Raw genomic sequence first — 24,240 nt, 5'->3', positions numbered from 1 at the left:
TTCTAGAAAGTTCTTTGGAAATTGTGGCTGTGCAGACAGCCTTGGTGGCTATCTTTGCTATTGAGTGATCAGAACAATATTCTTCCACCTTTTTTAATTTACATTTCTGCTGTTTGTTTTTCCTGATTTGTCCAGGGAATATGTAAAGAAGATGTAGAGAGTTAGCCTTACAACCTCTTAAAATTTACCTATAGATGTTGTGTGACATTGGGGGAGGGGTCATACTCGTGTGTTGTTTGTTTAACTTTAATAGTCGTTGAATATTTCTTCAATAAGAGAGGGTGATCAAGTTTCAAGTTTATTTAAAATTTGATTTGACCGCTTATCAAACTTTGTAAGCAGTGTACAATTCTTTTAAAAAAAAAAATATGAAGAGACATACAGTAAGTTAAAACAATCAAAGACATAACTGGCCGACAATTGACAAACGTGTGGTAACAAGGGAGGGGGGAGAAGAACATAACATAAGAATTGCCGCTGCTGGGTCAGACCAGTGGTCCATCGTGCCCAACAGTTCCCTCACGCGGCGGCCCTTGGTCAAAGACCAGTGCCCTATTTGAGTATAGCCCCTACCTGCGTACGTTCTGGTTGTAGAATAGAACACGTATAAGGTAGTAACATTAGGGGATAAAGTCAGTTAGGATGCCTAAGGCTGCGTTAAAATTGCCCTCTTGCTTGCAGAATTTTAGGATTCAAACGCATCTTTAAATAAAAAGCCTTTCAGTTTAGCCTTAAATCTGTCAAAAGGATTTTTTTTTTTTCTTCTCTATGTAAATCTTGTGCTTGATTGTTGTAATCATTGGTTCTAGCTGACTGTAGTGAGACGACGACCAACTGGTCTTTTTTATATTATTTCCTGGGCTTTAAAAATACTTTTCTTGTACAGTACCTGGTCCTAATGGACTTAGCCTTTGTAAATTGCTTTTTTTGTTTTGTGAACTCTCGTCGTTACTAGATTTCGTTTCTTATTAAACGGGCTGTATTTCCTCACATTCATGTATTGTATGTTTTTGCACATCTTATGAAAATAAAATTTAAAAATAAACAAACTGAGATCTCACAGAATCTTTGCCGTTGTGAGGGACAGCCAGTTTAGTGTTCCATGAAGTGTGGTTTTGGCAGGTTTCTCCTTCCCTCCCTCCCTTTGGACTATAATTTTTGTCTCTGCAGTGTTTCCAGATGCTCTGTTTTACGGCCCCCAGTTAGTCCGTTGTTCTCCCTGTGCTCCAAAGCACTTGTCAGACTTTTCTCATTGATTTATCTATGTATTTGGCTACATTGGGATCATCAGAAACAATAAACAATAACCCTAGATCCTACTCATCTTTCATGCACGCAATACTCTCCCCTCTGTTACATTCTGCACTACCCCCTTTGGTCTCACCGGTGCTCCAGTTATACAGTAATGAGCTGTTTTGCACACTTTGCTGTATAACCTACAATACTTCATATATCATAGCAGTGTAATAAATGATGGTAAATGATGGCAGCTAAAGATCTGAGTGATCCATCCAGTTTGACCAACAGTCGCACTCATTATCAATATTCATGAATGTGATATAAAATACAAGATGGATGTCCTGAAAACCTGACCGGCTGAGTTGAGAAACACTGTCCTATACTACAGTGTTTTTCAACCTTTTTATACCTGTGGACCGGCAGAAATAAAATAATTATTTTGTGGACCGGCAAACTACTAAGACTGAAATTTAAAAAACACATTTCCGCCCCGTTTCTGCAAGCTCGGTCCCTGCAAACCATCTGATCCCATCCGCACAAGCCTCAGTTATGATTTTATATTGAACGTATTCCAGTCCCTCCCTTCTTTTCCCCATCTTAATTCAGCAGATACCTTCCATCACCTACTCCCTCCATTCCTTATTTAGCATCTTCTCCTTGTCTCCCTATTCCCCCTTCACCATGTCCAGCATATCCCCTCTGTCTCCCTACTCCCTCTACCCATGTCCAACATATTACTTCTGTCTTCATACTCCACCCTCCTGTTCAGCAGTTTCCATGTCTCTCTGCCCCCTGCAAGGTCCAGCATCTATCTTTGTGTCCCTATTCTTCCAACTCCCACCTAGTTCCAATAGCTATCCTCCCCCAAGGGGATCCACCATCTCCCTTCTGTCACACCAATCCCCCCTCCTGGGTCTACCATCCCCTTCCCACAACACGTGGGAATCCAGCATCTCTTAATCCCTCCCTTGGCTGCTGGCCCCAGAATGACTCCAGTGTCACAATGGCTGGTCTCACCATAACTGACACTAAATTGGAAACAGCCTGGTTCTTAACAGTTTACTTACAGTTCTCTTGCCCAGAACTCTGAACGAAGACAGAAGCTGCGGGACCTTTCTTCTTGCCTGCATTGCTATTTGCTATAAGCTCTGCCGGTCTCAATCCTGCCCCTCAAACACAGGAAGTCACTTCAGAGGGGGGCGGGATCAGGATCGGCAGAGCCTATAGCGATGCAGGCAAGAGGAAAAGTCCCGCGGCTTCTGTGTTCTTTTTGTTGTCCGCAGCCGATCCTAAGCCCTGGAAGGGAAAGGGGAAGAGATGCCGACGGGAAATTTAACCGCGTCGATCATGCCGGCCCTCTGTGGACCGGCAGGAATTTTCTGCGGACCGGCATTGGTCCGCGGACCGGCGGTTGAAGAACAATGCTATACTACACTTTAAGGGGAAATAACATGCTTTATGGCAATTAATGCTCATAAATAACTAACCCCCTTAATTACACAATAGAAACATACAGAAAAACACTAGCAAAAGCACAAACTGTTAATCATTTTTTTTCCAGTGACTACTTAATCACCCTCGCCCCTTCTACAGTGAACTACTGTATATGCTGTATATGTTGTAAATATTGACCTTTGTGTAATGACTTTCCTAAGAAAAATTAGCTGTGCCAAATCTAGCTAGGTTGTTTTTTTTTTCTTTTTTCTTACTCTCTGAAATTGAGAAGCAACATTTAGCTCTGCATAAATGCTAATCAGTAATGCAGTAGTAGCTTGCTAAAAACAAAGAAATCAAGGAAAGAAATTTAAGAAACATGATGGTACGTAGTGCATGAAGCATGGATAAGCAAATGCTGCACTGTAGAGCATCTCGGGCATGAGACGTATTCTGGGGTGGTCTGAAAAATTGGCATAGGGAAGATACTGGGAGTGGGAATACGGGGTAAATGTGTTCATGACTGCTTAGATGTAAACAATGTACAAAAATTCAAGAGTGTGTTTATATAATTTGGCGGGTTTAGGCAGGAGTTTGATTTCTCCTGCTTGGGCAATTGTCATGTCTCCATTGGACAACCTTCCTTGGCTCATAGCTCAGAACCTGATCTGATATATCTTAACCAAAGTAGAGGCGATGAAGGGATAATTCCGGGAGCAAATAGAGATTTCCGCTGCTGGATTACGAAGATTATGTTTATGTATTCGATATAGCACTTTATCTGGTAGGCAGGTCAAGACAGTTCACAAAATTAAAGCTAAAGTCTAAGAAAAGGAAGGCTAGATTCATATAGATAGGACAGAACCAGTTGGTCATGCTAACAAAAGACACATACAAGGGGCTATCCAAGAGAGCAGTATATGAGCATGGGAAGCTTCGGAACATATGCCTAAAATCAGAATACAGGGATTATAAGATACACTTTGCCCAAAATTCATAAACTACTGAGGAAACCACCAGGAAAATCTATAGTGTCAGCCCGAGGATCCTTATTGGAAAGGGTGTGCAAATATGTGGATATCTTTTTGCAACCTTGGATTTCTCAAATTAAGTCGTCCTCCCCCCCTCCCCCCCCCGTTCTGACGTCTATGCTTTTCCTGTCCCTGTTCCATCCTCATCTGCACAAGCCTCAAACACTTTAAAATCATAAGTAGCAACATTCTAGAGCTCAGATTGTGATGTCATAAGGCCTCATTCCACCAATGCCTAAGCTCCGTCCTCATCTCCACAAGCCTCAAACACTTTAAAATCCTAAGTGTTTGAGGCTTGTGCGGTTAAGACAGAGCTTATGGGACAGGGACAGCAACAAAACTCATGGGGACGGGATGGGGAAATTGAGTTCCTGCGGGGATGGGGACAAATTTGGAGTTAACCTACATTAGCTACGTACCTTAGTGCTAATTATACAGCGCACCCCTTCCCATTCTTTACCCCCCATTCCATATTAACTGTTAAATGGCTGCTACACTGTTATGCTAAGTGCCACATTAACAGCTAATGCAGCTTAGTAAATAAGCCTTGAAATAAGAGAATTAATGAGGCAATCATTGTTTCATCCATATTGAGATACCTATACAAAAATACTCCAAAGCACTTCTTCCCTAGTCATAAGTTTTCCCTCAAAACTCCTCTAACAAATGTGCATGATATGCATTCCATTAAACTTAAGAAACCATTTAGATACGTGTTTGGAAGGCAGAATACAAAATTAAAGAAATACTCAGCTTTAATTTTAAAGGGGAAAATGCTCATTCGGTTGCAAGGTTCTTCATTCAGCGTGTTGAATCTTTGCCTATTATTTTAGTTGGGGGGAACCTGTTTTGTATTGTGTGGTGTTACTTTTGCAGTAGCTTCTCAATGCAAAACATCTGATCTTAAGAAGCTAATGAAGTGCTCTGAGCATCTGGCGATGCTCTCGGACGGGAGAGGAACACTTTGAAGTCTGGCCACTAGTGTATTAAGGGAAAGCTTACCCTGCCCTTGAAGCCTAAGCTAGCATCTCTTGCTGATTGGCTCAAATGCATTCCTCTGGAGCCATGGGACCGACAAGCCCACTGCCTTCCGACCCAGAATCAGCATTGCTTATAATCTACAATTCCTGACAGCTTTCAGACTCCTGTCATTAACAGATTGTAAATACATCTGTTTCCATTCTACCACTTCAAGCAGGTTAATTAAAAATTGCACTGCAGTAATATATATGGAGACACACATGAATTGGTAGAGAAGAAATTAATCTCTAGGCTAAGCAAATAACAAAACTGAAACTATGATCATTTCAACCTGATGAGAAAAAGAAGTATTTCCTGTTTCACAAGATGTAGAAATGAGTTGCATAGTATTGTAACTTTAAAAAAAAAAATATGCATGGATTTGAGTTATGACTTGCAAAACAAACAAAAGTAAGAGTGAGGGAAAGCATTATGGCATGACGTTTTCACAAGTATAACTGGATGAACCAGCTGGTCTAATAGTGGTAATTTTTATAACAGTTTTTTCAATTATACATGCCTCTTATAATTCCCCCTTCTTCAGAAATGTTGTTATCCACCATCCCACCCCCCTTTTTTTGTCCACGCTTGGAAGACTTCACTCAAGCTTGCAACTCATTTACAAGGCTAACAAAATTTCGTGTAACTGAGCCCTTAACTTGCAAGATACTCCATGAAGCTACATTTAAAAGAAATAGGAGAAATATGTTTTCATTCACTATATAGTTAAGCTCTGGAATTCATTACCAGAGCAGGTGGTTAAAGTAGTTATGATAGGTTCAAGTTCCAAGTTTACAGTATTTGATATACCAACTATTAAAAAAAGACTAAACAGTGTACAATAAAATAATCTAAAATAGAATATAGAGAAAAGAGGAGAAATAAATCAGATGTAGAAAAAAACCTAGAATCAATAAGAGACAAAGGATAGAGTGTGTGGGTTCAAATCTCACGCTGCTCCTTGTGACCCTAGGCAAATCATTCAATTTCCCCATTGCCCCAGGTACATTAGATAGATTGTGAGCCCACTGGGACAGACAGGGAAAAATGTTCAAGTACCTGAATAAATTCATATAAACTGTTCTGAGCTTCCCTGGTAGAACAGTATAGAAAATTGACTAAATAAAAAGTTTCAGCCTCTGATAACCAGAGCTGGTATTGTGACATCATAATGCCTCATTCCACCAATAAGAGCCAACATCATCAGTGATGTCACAATCGGTTCACAATAAGAGCCAATTGTGACAATGGCTTGATTCTGCTATACTTGGCTCACTTTTGCTACATTTTGATTTCTAGAGTGGTGCAGTGGTTAAAGCTTGCAGCCTCAGCACCCTGAGGTTGTGGGTTCAAACCCACGCTGTTCCTTGTGACCCTGGGCAAGTCCCTCCCCCCCAATTGCCCAGGTACATTAGCTAGAGTGTGAACCTACTGAGACCAATAGAGAAAAATGCTTGAGTACCTGAATGTAAACCACTTAGGCTATAAGTGGTATATAAATACTAAAATATATAAATAAATTAATATGTTGCCTCAGATCCCAGGACCCCCGATCCTTACTAGTGCAGAAGCAGAGGAGAACGTCAGGGCTGCGTCACGAAGTAAACCCCTTCGTGAATAAGTCTTCAGACCTGAGTTGAATTTTTGAAGAGATTGTTCCTTATGTTCCAATCAGTGTAATATGGGAACTAGACACAACCCCCCACCCCCCTTTTTACAAAAGCACAGAAGCGGTTTTTAGTGCTGCTCCACCGGCCTGTGCTAAAAACCTCTTCTGTGCTTTTGTAAAGGGGGCAGGGAGAAAATACATAATAAATTTTAGTCAGAGGACCTTTAGATAGGTTTAATTCAAATTGCGATCCGTTCATAGTAATTTTGAAACATCACTAGTTCATCATCAGTCCTCAAAATTTTTGTTTTGTTTTGTTTTTAAATATTCATCGATTCCACTTTAAACTATTTACTGGATTCATCTGTAGAAAACACTTCAATTTTATTTTCAGTTTTCCAAACTGCACTTATCGTAAAGATGAAAGGAACTCAGATGGTATCTCAGAACAGCCTCTGACATAAGGTTATGTTGCACCAGTTCTGACCGCATTGGGATCCTGATTCTATAAAGTCCGCTTAAAGTTAGGCACGGATATAGACACCGATTCTCTAAAACATAGGCGCCCATTACAGAATCACATTTAGCGCTGCCTAAATGTGCGTAGGCAGCACTCAGCATGCTAACATTTAGGGGTCCCCAATTTATGACAGGATTTTTCTTTGCCTAAAGTTAGGTGCCCATATCAGAGCGGCCCATATAACGGCACCTAATTCACAAGGAGACGCCTAACTCGAAAACACGCCCGTGATCTGCTCCTGACTATGCCTTTTAGTGTAGGCACTTTGCGATAGGCGCCTACTTTTTATTTAATCAAATTATTATTTTTTTTTTTTTAGAGTTAGGTGCCTAACTTTCAATTAAGTCCAATTAAAGTTGATTGTGAGGTGTTGGACCTCCAACGAACTTTCCCGCCAAAAAATTTCAAATTCATGACCAACAGACTTTCCCATTCTCAATTGGTTCAGCCCACAAACCTTCCCGCCCAAAAATTCTAATTTCTCGACCCACAGACTACTCAGTTCTCAATCAGGTCCGTGACCCACTAAATATAAAGACACACTGCAGACCTCAGCATACCCCGAAGAAAACCGCAGCACGATGGCTGAAACATCAGTTCTTTCTACGCAGATGTGGCAAGACCCAGAAACCTGCTACAGTCATGACTTCAGCCGCGGAAGCGGAAAAGAACTGATTAAGCCTGTTCATCAATTAAGTTGGGCACTAATATTGGAGCCTAACTGTAGGATAGCCTTTATAGAATCAGTGCCTGAATGATGAATGATATCGAGGCAAATAGCCCTAAAAGACGGAATAACTAGCAAATTCTGTTGGATGACCTCTAGACATAAGAGAGGTGAGTAAGGAGTCCAGTAGCAGAACATGAAAAGCAGTTCAGCCGAGTTTAATGCTTTATGAACTATGGGGCAAATTCCCAGAGGAAAAGCCCATTAACCATTATTATGGTAGACCTAGGGAAAGCCACTGCTTTATCCCTGGGATTAAATAGCATAAAACCTTGCAACTTTGGGGGATTCTGGAATCTTTCTACTTTTTGAGATGCTGCCAAATGCTTGTAACCTGGATAGGCCACTATTGGAAACTATTGGATACTGGGCTAGTGGGGCAGCTCTTATGGGTTAGTACATCAGATTTTTGATGTATAGCCTACATAAATATTAACTACCCCCTTTGTTGTCTTAAAAATAAAAATCAAATTGCATAACCTATTTACTTGCACGGTGTAAATTATGCCGCAATGCAGAAGTAATACTAAGGAAATAAGAATTATCTGAAAGCATAGAAATAAAACGTAATATAACTTATTTTTATAAAGACCTATCAAGTGGACTAACACAATAACCGCAGTAATTATCTGGAATGCAATGAGCTGTGTAGCTTACTGAGAAAAATCCATTTTCATTATGTTTTTGGTGATAGAAAAGAGGACTCTGTGCTTAGGCAGGAATAATCCACTTGCACTGTTGAAGTTATTTTTCTTTTGAGTTTTTTAATCCTTGGGGGGGGGAGGGGGGAGAAGCTCTTGCCACACTTGTGCTCCTTTTAGGCCAGATGCAATAAGTGCTGTATGATCTGGTCAAGCTTAGACGTTATTAAGGAGAGTACCAAGCTTTTTCCCAGGTGCGCACAAAATTGATCTCTTGCCAATATTGTGGTGTGTGCAGAACGGGCTGTGGACCTCCTCTTGTCAATAAGGAGCGTTTGTTTACGGTGGCTAAGCACTAAGTTGATCAAACTAGTGCTCTGAGATACGCTATAGATTAGAACAGTGCTTCTAAAACTTTTATCCAATAAAAGACTTAGGGCTAGATTCACTAACACCACGGATCGGATCCGTGGCTGTGATTCCGATCACCCTCAAGCTGAATAGCGATCCCGACGCATGTGCAGACCGTCTGTAGATGGTCTGCGCATGCGTAAAGAGCAGCAACTTTTTCTTTTTATACTTTTTAAACTTTTTATAGCGAGCCCGTGGTTTTAACCCGCTTTAAACCCGCGGGTTAACATACAGGCTTGTACTGCGGGGGAAGGCCAGGGCAGAAAGCAGGGCAGCGCTGTGCGGCATTTACGCGTAACTCCAGAGTCAGGGAGGCAGAGAGCAGGTTGCGGCAGAGAGCAGGAGATCGGGACAGAGAGCGGAGAAGCAGGGTGGCAGAAGGCAGGGCAATTGGAAAGGATCTGAGCGCTTCTTTTTGGATCAGTCAGCCCAGTCAGTGTCCCTCATTTATTTTTAGTGAATCACTGCCTGCCTACATTTGAATGCCGTTCCCCCCTCATTTGCATGCATGGATCAGAGGATGATCGGGACAGAGGTTAGTGAATCGGGTCAGAGGGAAATCGGGTCGCAAAGGGGTCGCTAAGTGGTCAGAACTTAATCAGTGGACTTAGTGAATCTAGCCATTAAGTAGGAGCTTGCTTGCAAATTGGAGGTTTATCACACATGGAAATTTTGAGGCAAATGATAACGTTAATGTATAACAGTGATAAAATTAATGTCTAGTCTATTTTCCTGTTTCCTTTTATCACCTCTCCTTTCCCTGTTCAGCTGCCAAAACTTCAGAACAAACTGCTCTAAAGTTTCCATTGTGGTAATATTTTCAATCAGCAAAAACAACACACTTTGATTGTTGGAAACTCTGGAATTGAGTCTACATGAACCCAAGCCAAAGAGGTAAAATGTCAGGTCTTTCCTGTGTCGTGGACAATTCTGTTGGGATCCCAGATCCAGACACGTTCACACAAAATAAATTATAATTTGCAACTCTATAACTGGCCATTGGCTTTGCAGGGTGCTCATAAAAACCATGGAATGGCAATATCCAGCTCAGAATTGTAGTAGAGAAAAAAATCTATATTTTAGGATTATATTAAGATAGGTTTTTGTTGATAAATGACCTTTGTTGATAAATGATGAGCTTCAGCTTGTCTTCTCCCAGGTTTTAAGAATTATTCTGGCCATCGTCTCCATCTTAGATGTAGAAATAAATATATCAACATTTCATGATCATGAAAATGTACTAAATCAAAAAAGGGAGCAGGATTTGTAGGTTATGGATTAAACTTACTTGCATGAGTCCTGTATCAAAATCAAATAATGGGGGTCTTTTACTAAGGCGCGCTAAATGCTAATGCGTCCATAGAATATAATGGGCGTGTTAGCATTTAGCTAAATCAGCTAGCATGCCTTAGTAAAAGACCCCCTAAGAGCAGAAGGTATTGGGCTGTAAGGGAGAAAACATCAGAGGAACACAGAATATACCAGTGTATCACAAAGGGGGGGTGTCTTTTACTAGGTTTATAGTCAGTGGCGCGCAAGACGCCAGCGCGCCGAAAATCCAGCGCCATCAATTCGGTGCAAGACAGCAGCTCACGGGAGAAAAAGTCATTTTTAAAGAGCTCCGACGGGGGGTTTGGGGTGGCAACCCCACACTTTATTGGTTAGTGTTCGCGCTGCTGTTGGAGGGAGGTTGGAAACCTCCATTATAGAGAAAACAGAACTTTTCTGATTTTTTTCGGGAAAAGTTCTGTTTTCTCTATAATGTGGGGGGTTTCACACCCCCCCCCCGCAACGGCAACGCAAACACTAACCAATAAAGTGGGGGGGTTGCCACCCCAAACCCCCAGTCGGAGATCTTTAAAAATTATTTTTTCCCCCATGCGCTTCTGTCTTGCGCCGAATTGTCGGCGCACTGGTGTCTGGCGCACAATTAACCCGTCACCCTTTTACTAAGGCATGCTAGCCGATTTAGCGCATGCTAAATGCAAATGTGTCTGTAGAATATAATGGACGCGTTAGCATTTTCGGCTAGCGCGCCTTAGTAAAAAACCCCCCCAATGTGCACTAGGTTGTGTTCACGTGGCAGCCCACTTTAGTAAATCTGGCTGAGTGGTGAGAAAACGAGGAAGGGATACAAGGAAAATGAGGTTAAATCAAAACACTGATCAGGAGAAAAATCTTTGTTCTTTAAGGGGGTCTTTTCCTAAGGCACGTTAGCCGATTTAGCGCATGCTAATGCATCCCTAGAATATAATGAGCGTGTTAGCATTTAGCGCACGCTAAATCGGCTAGCGCGCCTTGGTAAAAGACTCCCAAATTGTGTGCCTCCTGAGATTTGAGGTATGCCACGAGATGCTGGCGCCGGCTGACTGCCTACAGGATGTACCTCTCGAGGGGATATTTATAATAATTTACATGTGTTATGCATACATTGGAGACCCAGTGGATATCATTTACTTTCCCCTCTTTTCCTTTTCTTACCCTTCAGTCTCTCTCCCCTTTTATTTATTTTCATTTTTTCAGTCTTAATTTTTTTGTATTCATAGATTGACTTCATTACGTCCTACCTTTGCTTTGATTTCTTAGGCAAAATATGTATTTTTCTTTTTTTTTCTGTAAAATTTTCAGTGTCCAGTTAGGTGCTTTTCACATTTTTATGACTAATTTTTGTGACGTTTATTATATGTTTCTTACCTCATTCTTTCATTTTATTATTTTTGGTTCACTATGGGAAAGAAGGGGGGGGAGTCATTGGTCATTTCTTCCCAGATTTTTGTGTCTCTTCAGCCTCTCCCAGACATATGCTTTGCTATTTTTCAGAATATCTACTTGGTTTTTGTTCACTCAAGCCATTTGGTTTCTTGTTCCTGGGTTCTTTATTAATAAGATGGATGAATATTACCTACCTGGTGAAGTTCTCTTTTTAAACGAACAGTTGGTGGTCCATTAAATGTGATCTGGGTATTTTCTACATGAAGAAAGAAGAAAAGAAGGTCCCAGGCCTCGTAGTCTAACGGAACAGCACAAAAGAGGCACAGGAGATGTCTTGAACCAACCTTAAGTTACATATGCTTTATTGATATCAACAAGCGTACCAAAAATTTTTTGGCGCCCTTTTTCAGAGAATGTCTTTTGTTGTCCCCTGAGGAAGGCAGCGGAGTCGCCCAAAACACGGATCCTTGTTGGGACTTTACTTGTACTATATGTGAATGATTTTTTTTAAAAAAAATTGGGGGGGGACATTCGTTATCAATAAAGCATATGTAACTTACGGTTGTTTCAAGACATCTCCTGTGCCTCTTTTCTACATGAACAACTGGGCAGTCTCTTCTATCCTGACAGTTATATTTATCGGTTTGGCTAATTTTGTATTTGTTTTTTTGCTGAAACATGGGCATATAAGGTGTTTGAGGGTGGGTCTCATCGGGGAGACAATAGTCCTGTTTGGTTATAAGCAGAGAAATCTTTGATTTGAAGTTAAGTGTCATATTCGTATTCATATAAATAATTAAGAGTGCATGTTGCATCTATCAATTTTGGGGGCCACAGCAGAGTAAAATTGAAAATAATTAAAAAAATGTTTTGGAAGAAAAGCACAAAAAAGTAATTATTTGTTATACGTTGATCTTCTGGCCCTTGTGAGAGAGGTTGTGTGTGGGGGGGGAGGGGGGTTAGGATCGATGAAAGACAATGGAACACATATTATATGGACAGTTATCCATTTGGATTGTCTGTTGGGTTGCTGAGAATCTTTTTCCTCTGTAAGGAATAACTTTTGATGGTTGTTGATACCAGATTTTGTTTGGTTAATACATATATTAGGGTCTCTGTATCCTATTCTTAATATTTATAGTGCTATACATTTGTGCTGGAAGAGGCTTGCCAGGCCCTTAACTCTTTAAAAACTTTTTTAAATATAGGGCTCCTATTACAAAGGTGCGTTAGGGCTTTAATGCGCGGAATAACGTGCGCTAAATTGCCGCTCGCGCTAGACCTTAACACCAGCATTGAGCGGGTGTTCTAGAAGTGTAGCGCGGGTTTAGCGCATGCTAAAATTCTGCGTGTGCTAAAAACACTAGCGCACCTTGGTGTCAGGTCAAAAGCGCGCCGGGACAAAGGTGCGTGCAGACAACTGAGCGCAACGTGGAGGCGCGCGCCGAAGAAAGTGACTGTTTTAAAGGGCTCCGGGGGGTGTGGGGATCGCGCTGTATTGTGGGGGCCTTGTGGAGGGTTTGGGGGGTTGTAACCCCCCACATTTTACTGAAAACTTCACTTTTTCCCTAAAAAACAGGGAAACAGTTAAGTTTCCAGTATAATGAGGGTGGTTACAACCCCCCAAACCCCCCCAACGCCGCCGCGATCTGTATTAAGTAAAGTGGAGGGGGTTCCCCAACAAAACCCCCTGTCGGAGCCCCTAAAAACACTCTTTTTCTTCGGCGCGCGCTTCCATCTTGCGCTCAGTTGTTGGCGCGCACCTTTGTCTTCGGCGGTTTTGTCTATGAACCCGGACCTTAGTAAAAGGAGCTCTTAGTACCTGAGATACCTCCTCTAGAGCAGGAGGAATTAGCCTTGTTCGGCAGTACATACATAGAAATGCTCTGTTTTCATACAGTTTTGCTGGCACTTGTTCCAGCGGCCATCTTGCACTTATTACTTGAGGTAAACATCTTAAATTGTAGTGCAAGGGTAAGGTGATCAAGTTACATACGCCTGAGTATTTGCTGCCTATATCCAGGCATTAATTAAATCATTTGAAATGTTTGGATGGAGATGAGAACAGCCATGACAAAATGCAGCAGAAATTGGATATAATTATTCTGCGTTATACAAACTTCATTGCTGTATTGTTCGGAGGAAGCACATTTTTGTGATCTCTTTTTCCTTAAAATGTAAAAATAAACGCCATCACTTCTCTGTAACAGAGGGATCATGTCAGCAAAGTTTGGGCAAAGAAACTCGTAGCTTTTCAAATGCATTGAGTGCTTATGAGCCTGCTAATATAGACATTTATTTATAGCATTTTTTTATTTATAGCATTTATATACCACTTATAACTTAAGTGCTGTACTTTCAAGTACTCAAGTGTTTTTCCCTATCTGTCCTGGCAGGCTCACACTCTATCTAATGTACCTGGGGCAATGGGGAATTAAGTGACTTGCCAGGGTCAAAAGGAGCAGTGTGGGATTTGAACCCACAATCTCAGGGTGCCGAGGCCGTGGCTCTAACCAGACAAGCTAGAAAACACATTCATCTTTGGTAATATAGTAGCATTATTTAATCATTCTCAACATTAAAGTATGCGCTTAGGATAGCACTTGGTTGCTGCTTTCTCTTGAGCACCCAAGCCACTTTAATACAAGGACCTCATCTGATCAACACCAGTGTAGGAAAGAAAATTAAATCAAATCCAAATCTTAGATTTATAGACCGGATCATCCCTAAAGATATAGGGCTCGACTCAGTTTACAATAAAAATATGTTTATAAAGATATGTTGATTTTAAAGATAGATCATTAGGAATTACGTTCTAAAGAAACATTGCAGTTTTTAAAATTTTACGGAAAACCTGAAAAGAAATACGTGATTGTATCTAAACAGGAAGATCATTCCATAGTGCAGTCAATAGGAAGGAAAAAGATTGATCAATTTTGCTGGTTGATCAAGAACCTTTGACCAAAGAAAAAGATAACTTATGTGTGTGAATAGTTCTACAATCCAAAAATGTTTGAAGAGTTTAAGCAGGGCTGCCCAATTCCGGTCCTCGAGATCTACTGACAGACCAGGTTTTCAGGATATCCACAATGAATATGCATATGAGAGAGATTTGCATACCAAGAAGGCAGTGCAGGCCAATCTCTATCATGCATATTTATTGTGGATATCCTGAAAACCTGGCCTGCCAGTAGATCTCGCGGACCGGACTTAGGCAGCCCTGGTTTAAGGTTAAGGGTATCAGAGTAGAGGTCTGCATGGGAATGGGGATCACGGGAATCCCGTGGGTCCCGCGGGAATCCCCCTAACCCACGGGACTCCCACGGGGACCCCCTCTGGTCCACGGGACTCCCACGGGGACCCCCCTCTAGCCAACAGGACTCCCACGGGGATGGAAGGCTTTGGAAGCCGGGTTCATCTATATAATATAATGGACACGTCAGCCTTAGTAAAAGAGGGGGTTTATAAGTTAATTACCTGAACAGAAAACAAAAAAAGGGTTCCACCAAAGAGATTCCACAAGGAAAACAGCAGTGCAAACACAAAAGAAACTGTGGAATTGATGATCCTGTCAGAAGTAATTGCTGCTTTTTATGGGGATGGGCGGGGATGGAGGTAATTCCTTGTGGGGATGGGTGGGACGGAGAGGATCCTGGCGGGGACGGGTGGGGATGGAAAGGATCCTGACGGGGACGGGTGGGGATGGAAAGGATCCCTGCGGGGACAGGGGGAACGGAGAGGATCCTGGCGGGGATGGGTGGGATTTCTGTCCCTGCGCAACTCTCTATATCAGAGAGATAAACAATATATGACTAATTTTACAAACAACACAAACACATTTAAACTGAACTCTGTAACGAAATGGGAGCCAATGTACAGTAAGTTTTCAAACAATGGAGTGTGGAAAACTAGAAATGGGAATAAGTAGCTTAAAGGATTAGGTAAAACTGGAGTGGAAAAGAGAAAGAAAGAGAAAATCAAAGGTGAAAATTTGAGCCTATAAGATAGTAGCTTGTTAATCCCATTTTAACCTATACAAATGAAAATTAACTCTCCCCACCCTCCCACCACTTAATGAGTGGAAAACATTTCAACATTATACTGAACTTACATGTTTTAAAATGCTTCATTAAGTTCAGGGGATCAATTAGCTTTGAAGGAGCCATTGTTAAACTAAATTATTAGATGTTTCCTAAGTAAAGTAGAAAAGTTCATAACATGCTGGGTGGAAGTGGAGAAGCATTCATGAAACTGTCCTTTTGATGAACTCGTACTTCTGATGTAGAAATCCTGTAGTAATCCAAATCCCAGAATTACTTTAGGGAAAAGAACAGATTTCCCCCCCCCTTCCTCTTTTAAGCATTTGTTTTGGCGCTTGGAAAACAGGGTTTGAACAGAGACTCTTGTAAGCGACGAATAAATCAGAAAGGGAAATTGACCTGGAATTGCATGTTTAAAATATCATTGGGGAAAATGTTAGCATTGCGCCACAAAACTTTGGCGGCATCATGTAGGAGAATGAAAAAAAGAACCAAAGAACAAAGAGGTTTGTAAGTACAGTTGACAGCGTCCAAAAGAAACAAAATACAACACCTTAGGCAACATAACAGCGTGCTTTTTGTTTTGTTTTTCATTTGTCATGTTGTGGTCCTGACCTTTCTTTGATTGCAATCTCCTAAAAAGTTAAGGAAATACCAGAGCACAACAACAAGGGGGAGAAAAAAAAAAAAAAAAAAGCTTTGCATGAAGAGCTTAATTCTCACTGGAACCTTAAGGGCATCCTTTTATGACCCTCGCAGAGCTGCCTGTCAGCTTGTCTTGATATAAAGCATCTGTCTCCTTCAGGAAATGGAAGGGAAGCTGGTTTTGCCCTTTCCAGTTTCTGACGCAGTAGGTGGCAGCTCTCTGATTATAAGGTGCCATAACACTCCACGTTGTTACCCTGGCTTGACTTTTTTTTTTGGACATCGTAAAAGTTTTAGCAGCTGACATTGCAATAGTTGTATATGAAAGCCAACGATGACGGTGGTCGGATTTATGGTGGTTTGGAAAAAGATGTTTGACTCCACCTTTTGAGTTCCTAGGACCACACATCTGGAACAGTCTACCTACGTACCTGCGGCAGCCTTTCACATGCAATCACTTCAGGAAACAGCTAAAGCCATACCTTTCCCCCATATAGCTGCTAAACTTTGTTCCACAATCTTCATCTCCTTCCTTGCCTGTCGCGACATCCAACCTGAAACGTCAATGTTAAATTCGCTTATCTCCGAATCCTGAATCATCAATGTGACATTTTTTTTTTTTTTTCTTACTGTGAGCCGCATTGAATCCATGTTGAAAATTGTGAGATACAAGAAGTTGTATTTTATTGTATCCTCTGAGATGAAAGAGAGAGGTCACTGATTCATCTTTAGTTACCTAGAAATCTTACCCATGATTCAGGCAGTGCTGCTGGACTGTGCAGGGTTTTTGGTGGTGGTTGAACCATGTGTGAAGAGGGGCCTGCCACCCAGGTTCTTGGGATCTTAATGTGGTTCTCTGGGCTCTTATGAAATCTCGCTTTGAGCTGCCCACATCTTGCTCTTTCAAACGTCTCTCTTGGAAGGTAGTTTGCCTCATAGCCCTCACAATGGCCAAGTGAACTTCAAGCCCTTGTGTTAGATCCTCCCGATACAGATTCTATCACTACAGGGTGGTCCTTCGAACACATTCAAAATTCCTCCCTAAAGTGGTCTCAGCATTTCACCTCATCAACCAGCCATAGTTTTACCTATATTCTTTCCAAAACCACATTCCCATCATGGCGAAGCAGCCCTTCACACCTTGGACTCTTAAGCATGCTCTGGCATACTACCTGGACCAGACTAAGCCACATAGAATGTCCTCCCAGCTCTTTGCCGCCTCTGATCTTAATCATCTAGGAGCTGCTGTTTCCAAGAGAACCATCTCCACTTGATTAGTGGACTTTTATCTCCTTCACATATACTCAGGCTGGGTTAGAACTACAAGGTCGTGTAACAGCCCACAATTTACGGGCTATTGTGGCCTCAGTAGCTCATTTTCACTCTGCATTTATTGAAGAAATCTGTAAAGTGGCTACTTGGTCTCCAGTCCAAACGTCTTTCTCTCGCTAATGTTTAGAACACAACTCCAGAAGAAACAGTTGGTTTGGGCAAACACTTCTGCAGAATCTATTCTCTGCCCAATCCAACTTTCCTTCCAACCCAGTGGTATTTTGGCAGGCTCCTGTATATTAAATCTTTATCCTCTTCCAGACATGATCCTGTCATCTTGGGAGTCCCACATCTGAGAGAAAAAGCGAAGATACTTACCTGTAGCAGTTGCTCTCCAAAGACAGCAGGCATATTTTCACAACCCGCCCACCTCTCCTGGTTGGCTTCTTAACTTTGCTACTGAACTGATGGTCCCGTGAGCCAACATCAGTCAGGAAGGCACCAGCATGCATGGAGTATGGGCACTACCTAAAGATTTAAAGCAACAGTGCACTTGGCAGCATCCATACCGGGTTCCATGGATGACGTTGCCCACATGTGAGAATATGTCTGCTGTCTTTGGAGAACACCTGCTACAGGTAAGACTCTTTGCTTTATCCTAAAGCTGAGCTAGATTAGATATCTTTAAAAGAAAAATCCCATGAGTTTTTTTCTAAATAATAGCAGAAGGAGTTGCCGTGCACAGGCAGGGTGAGCATGCACAGTCAATATACACCTACCCTGCAATATTAAATTATTCACTGATCCCCCCCCCCTTCTCTTGGTGCTGCGAGTTGCAAAGTCCTGGATGCATTCCTGTAGTTCTTGTTGGCCAGACCAGGGAAGAAAAGGTTGCACGATGAATCAGGACTGCAGTAGATGTTGAGCAGTCAGTCTGTCAGCCAGAGCACCAGTAGGCCTCGTCAGCATCTGAAGCAGCATAGCCCCAGGCTCCATAGCTGGAAAAAAAAGAAAGTGTAACAGCCTTCATTTCCTGGAAAGTGCAGTGCTAGTCTTCTCCACATCATGCAACTTCTCCTGGAGCCTTCATCTCTCACTCCTGCATCATGGTACACATCTGGCCTCTTCCAGTTCATGTGGCCTCAATTGCAGCCACCGCCATTCACTCACTCTAGTTTTAAATCAACAGAGACTCAGCTGCCTTAGTAAGTTAGCAGGGATACAAATAGGCAAGTCTTGGTCTAACATAGTTGAAGGGAAGGGGTGGTGGAAGCAGAAGAAAATTAGGGGCTGGTGGACGTAAGACTGGGGTTAATAGGACAAAATGAGGGGTGGAGATGGGGGAGAGAGGTTCAGAGAATCTTAAGATGGGATTGGAGAGTAGTTGATGGGCTGGGAGAATTCAATGTGGTGGTAAGTTCCCACTGCAAGACATCTGCATCAATTTAGGTTAGGCAGAGCTGAAGCAAAGGGCTAAGTGAGGAGAATTCAGAGGAAGAACTTGAGCAAACCTGGGCATTTTATCATACAGATTACAGTCGGCATTCTTTTTCTACACCCTTGAAATACCCCGGCAGACACTTAGCAAAATCTACACCAATAACACTCAACCATGGCTACTTAGTGACACAAAATAGATTTGTGGTTTATTGATCGCTGCAGCACAACTTCACTAAAAACATTCGTTAACCATTTACAATTTATAACATCGTCCCTGAACAAATCACACCGATATGAATGGAAATAATCAAAAAGGGTAACTAGGGCCATTTGTTATAGATGGGGCTGAGCCCCATCTATAACATCTATGGGGCTGAGCCAGTAGAAAGAACAGTCTATGTTGCTTATGTGGCTTGACAGGGAAAAGGGAGCGACTGACAGCAACTCGCTCAAAGGAGCTGAAGGACATTGAAGAGGTGATTGGCAGTCCGTATCCCATGCCTACATGCATAAAGGACATGATGTAACTGTAGGCTGGGCATCTATAACAAATGGCCCTAGTTACCCTTTTTGATTATTTCCATTCATATCGGTGTGATTTGTTTAGGGACGATGTTATAAATTGTAAATGGTTAACGAAGGTTTTTAGTGAAGTTGGGCTGCAGCGATCAATAAACCACAAATCTATTTTGTGTCACTAAGTAGCCATGGTTGAGTGTTATTGGTGTAGATTTTGCTAAGTGTCTGCCGGGGTATTTCAAGGGTGTAGAAAAAGAATGCCGACTGCCTTAATTTGTGGTGTTGTCCTTCAACTCCCACTACCTCTCAAGCAGACACTGTCATTCATTTAAGCTCTGTTTGTTTTAAAACAAACAATAGTTTTCCTGCACCCAGAGGTTGTAAGATCAAATCCCAGTGCTGCTCCGGTCACTTCATCCTCCAGTCAGTATCCTGTTTCCAACCGTGGCCAACCCCGGTCACATGTACCTGGCAGAAACCCAAAGCATGGCAACATTCCGGAGCTGAGATTGTGACGTCATAATGCCTCATTCCACCAATGCCTAAGAGTCAGCCTCATCAGTGATGTTACAAATGGCTTGACTGTCCTATACTCAGCTCACATAAGAACATAAGAATTGCTTTACTGGGACAGACCGAAGGTGTGGCTCACTGGTAGAGCTGCTGCCTCTGGACACAGAGGTTGAGAGATCAAATCTCAGTGCTGCTCCTTGTGACCCTGGGCAAGTCACTTCATCCTCCATCCCTACCAATATGGCTTCAAACCCAGCTTCAGCACCAAATCCCTCCTAGTTTCCTTAATTTCTAAGGTGCAATAACTACATTTTTGTAACAAATTCGCTGTCCTATTACAATTCGATCTCTCTGCAGCTTTCGATGTTGTCCACCAACGACATACTACTTTATAAACTTTCCGAGATAGGAATTGAATCCACTGTCCTAAAGTGGTTCTCAAACTTCCTACACTCTCGCTCCTACACTGTCAACACAAATGGCACCATATCCGTTCCTTGGACACCATCTTGCGGTGTCCCTCAGGGATCATCCCTATCCCCTATTCTCTTTAACATCTATATGTCCTCCCTGAAATTCCTCCAATTATCCCCTCTTGAAACAATCTACACATACGCTGATGACATCCTTGTCCTCCTTGAGACAGACCAGAACCTCACCAACCTCCATGAGAAAATTACAGCTTGCATAATGAGACTCCATTCCTGGTCCTTCTCGGTACAGATGAAATTGAATGAATCAAAAACAAAATTACTCTGGCTCGGCCCAAAATTAGAACACCTGCCCACCTTCTTCGCACTACCCTCAGGCACTGCACTGCAGCTTGAGTTCTCAAACAAGGTCCTTGGCATCATTATCGATTCTTCTCTCTCCTTCAATGACCACCTCAACTCCTTGGCTAAATCATGCTCTTTCAGCCTCCACATGCTGAGGAAAGTAAGATCCTATTTTCGCCAACAACATTTCGCGTCCTTGTCCAATCCATCATCCTCTCCAAATTAGACTACTGCAATGCCATCTACTTAAGCCTATCAAAAAAAAGTCTTCAAAGACTCCAGCTAATCCAGAATACTGCAGCCAAGTTGATCTTTGCAAAATGCAAGTCTGACCATGTCTCCCCACTCCTAGCCAAACTTCACTGGCTCCCAGTGATTTCCAGAATCCATTTCAAATGCTCCTGCCTGGCTTTTAGGATCATTCACGGCATCCTTCCTCCCTTAATGCCACTATCTTATAACTCCTCGAGTCCTGACGCTACCAGACTCGCACAAAGGTATAAATTATCCTTCCCCTCTCTACACTGTATTTGCTATGTAGGCAAACTGGGAAAATCCCTTCTCTTCAGAATCACAGGTCTTTGGAACGACCTTACTACCCCGCTGCGGAACCTGGGCTGCCTCCAATTATTCCGCAAGCAACTGAAAATCTGGCTTTTCACTAAAATGTAATTCTATCCCCCCTTACTCTTCTCTTCTATATATAAGTTCATGTAAACCTTTTTTTTCCTTCTCTTCCTATATTTTAAGTTCTTGTAAACCGTGCCGAGCTCCACAACATCTGTGCCTGCTTGGCCTATTGCTTAACCCTGCCCTGATTGTGGTGTAGTAAAAGGGGGCCATAGTGCAAAATATAGACAGCAGATATAAATTCTCAAAACAGACACATTTTGGGGCAGGTAGGCCATGCTCTTCCACTTATACAAAATTCTGGAGCCAACGGGGGAGCCAGGCTGTTCTTGTTCATGGATGGTCCTATAGTCTACTACTGTTTTCTGTTTCTTAGTGTTGGTCGATGTAATCTTCTTTTGGCTACCATTATGTGCCTGCTTGTATATTACACCATGCCTGTTCTCTTGTTGACTCTTTAATAAACATGATAAAAAAAAATAAAATAAAATCAATTTCCTACCTTTGCTGTCTGGCGATTTCATGAGTCTCTGGTTGCACTTCCTTCTTCTGACTCTAAATCCAATATTTCTTTCTTTCTGCTTTTCTGCCTCCTGCATGCTTCCTCTCCTTCAGACCTCATTCCATTCCCCAACCAACATCTCTGTCTGCTCTCTCCCTGACTCCTCCCCTTTCTTTCTCTATCCCTGTCCTCTCTTTCTGTCTTTCTCTCTTCCTGCCCCCCCTTTCTTTCTGTCTGTCTTTGTTTCTCTCTCTCTCTCTCCCCCCAAGCCACTGCTACCAATTTCTCCCTGCTTCCCCAATGCCAGGCCAGGCATGTACAAGCACCTGGCCAACAAGCCTTCCCTCCCGACATCAATTCTGACGTTGGAGAGGAAGTTCTGGGTCAGACATCGGGGGGTGGGGGGGGGAAGCTGTGGGCCCGGCGCTTGTACACGCCTGGTGTCAGGGACATAGGGAGAACAGATCGCAAAGGGAACGCAAATATCGCGGAGCCCATCCTTTGCGATCTACTAGTCGATCGCGATCGACCTTTTGGGCACCCTTGCTCTAGAGGATTTTGCTGTTATCTCAGCAACTGCAAGGAATTTCAGCATGAAAATGTACAACTTGATTTGTTACGATCTACATTTATACGCTAAGTGGAATGAGATTATCTTTAAACATGGCAAAATTACATACTTTTTAACATGACCACCCAGCAGATTTTTTGCATGTTCAAAAATGTATGCACTGTAAAACTACCATTAATTGGAAAAAAAAAAAAAAAAGAGATATGCATACTTACTGTTAATGACATCACAGTGATTTAGACCAGTGGTTCCCAACCCTGTCCTGGAGGACCACCAGGCCAGTCGGATTTTTAGGACACGTCCTCCTTTTGAGGACATGACCGGGGATCTGGATGGCTTTTTAAAACCCGCCACTTTGTCCGGGTTTTGAAAAGCTTTCCTTCATGCAGGAGGTGATAGGGCGGGCCTGGGGGCATGATGGGGCGGGGATGGGTGGGCCTGGGCGCGGTTTTTAGGCTTATTTACTTTGTGCTTTATTTTATTGTGTGTTTTTTTATTGTACCCCACTTAGAACTAGTGGATAATGCAGGTAATAAATATATTAAATGCGAGTAAAAAATAAATTTGGAGCCATTTTCTAGTGTGCTAATTATATACAGTATACTTTTCTGAGGGCTGCATGTTCTCTGTAAAGATTTCTCTTGCCTAATGGGCAGCATTTTCTTTAAATATATACAGTACTCCCCCGAAATTTTTGGGGGTTCTGTTCCAGAAACACCCGTGAATTTTGAAAAACCACGGTAACAGTTTTTCAGCTGATCGAAGGCAGGAGAGGGCAGCTAGGGTGCCGGCGGGTGCTTAAATTGTACTTACAAAACCGGACACATTTTCCGACTGCCTCTTCCTGGTACTAAAGTCATGGTTACACCAATCAAGAGCTGCTTTGATACGCCAGATAGTGTGTCAAAGCAGCTCCTGATTGGTGTAACCATGACTTTAGTACCAGGAAGAGGTGGTCGGAAAATACCGCAAAATACTGAGTCCGCGATTTGCGAACCGTGAATTTGTGGGGGTTTACTGTATATATTTTTTAGGTTTTGCCTCTCCATTTGGTGAACTAGCTGCATTATTTCCATAAACCTATTTGCAAATAGGAGGGAGTGATATACATGCGATGATGATAAAATGAGAAGCTGGAAATCTTCATGTCTCCTTTCTCTTGTTTCAGTACCCCGCTGCCCTGATGAACCTTGGAGCTATTCTTCATCTCAACGGCAAGCTTGTAGAGGCTGAAGCCAACTACCTTCGAGCTCTCCATCTGAAACCCGACGATGCCATTACACAATCCAACCTTCGCAAACTTTGGAATATCATGGAAAAGCAAGGATTAAAGACATCCAAAACATGACGCTTGAATCCTGGAAGGAGGGGGGAGGGGGACATTGGACTAGCAGCTCAAAACAGCAAAACAGAGCTGGCTCAGAGCTGAGCACATGTGGCTTTAGTTGGACTTGGTTGCACCTGTCTGTGGCCTTTGTTGCTGCTAGTAGGTTTCCTTGGTGGGGGTGGAGAGGGGGAGGCAGACAGTGAGTAATGTTTTGATTCTGATGCCTTCTACTACCACCATCATCCCCTCTCCCCCCCAAAAAATAAGGTAAATTTAGAAAAGGCATTTGAGGGGCTTATCCAGGATTTGAAAACACTAGCAGTGTCACCCTAAAAAAAAAAAAGCACTTAAAACAGATTTTTGCCACATTCTTGAGTCATTGGTCCTTACCATGACCCTTGTGTGTGTCTATGTAATATCAAGCCTCTAAGCCAGGGGTGTCAAAGTCCATCCTTGAGGACCACAATCCAGTCAGGTTTTCAGGATTTCCCCAATGAATATGCATGAGATCTATTAGCATACAATGAAAGTGGTGCATGCAAATAGATCTCATGCATATTCATTGGGGAAATCCTGAAAACCCGACTGGATTGCGGCTCTCGAGGAGGGACTTTGACATCCCTGCTCTAAGTGCTGTACAGGTGACAGGGTAGCATATGCT

General features: G+C 42.4%; 1 protein-coding gene across 2 annotated transcripts in view; it reads left to right on the top strand.

Annotated features, from left to right (window-relative positions):
- The window catches only part of TMTC2 (transmembrane O-mannosyltransferase targeting cadherins 2), a 305,129-nt gene extending 281,207 nt beyond the window's left edge, over positions 1-23,922 (top strand). Inside the window, exon 12 of one of the 2 annotated variants that reach the window (XM_033952959.1) lies at positions 23,421-23,922. In XM_033952959.1, coding sequence (XP_033808850.1) covers positions 23,421-23,600 — 180 coding nt within the window. In that variant the 3' untranslated portion in view covers positions 23,601-23,922. Of the gene's footprint in view, positions 1-9,400; positions 9,480-23,420 lie in introns of those variants that run through there. The other variant, XM_033952961.1, reaches the window with a different exon arrangement.
- Positions 23,923-24,240: the final 318 nt, after the last annotated feature.

This window comes from Geotrypetes seraphini, chromosome 7 (assembly GCF_902459505.1).
Source record: "Geotrypetes seraphini chromosome 7, aGeoSer1.1, whole genome shotgun sequence".
Taxonomy (NCBI): Eukaryota; Metazoa; Chordata; class Amphibia; order Gymnophiona; family Dermophiidae; genus Geotrypetes; species Geotrypetes seraphini.
The sequence above is the reverse complement of the archived record's forward strand: the minus strand, read 5'-3'. Positions and strand labels throughout refer to the sequence as shown.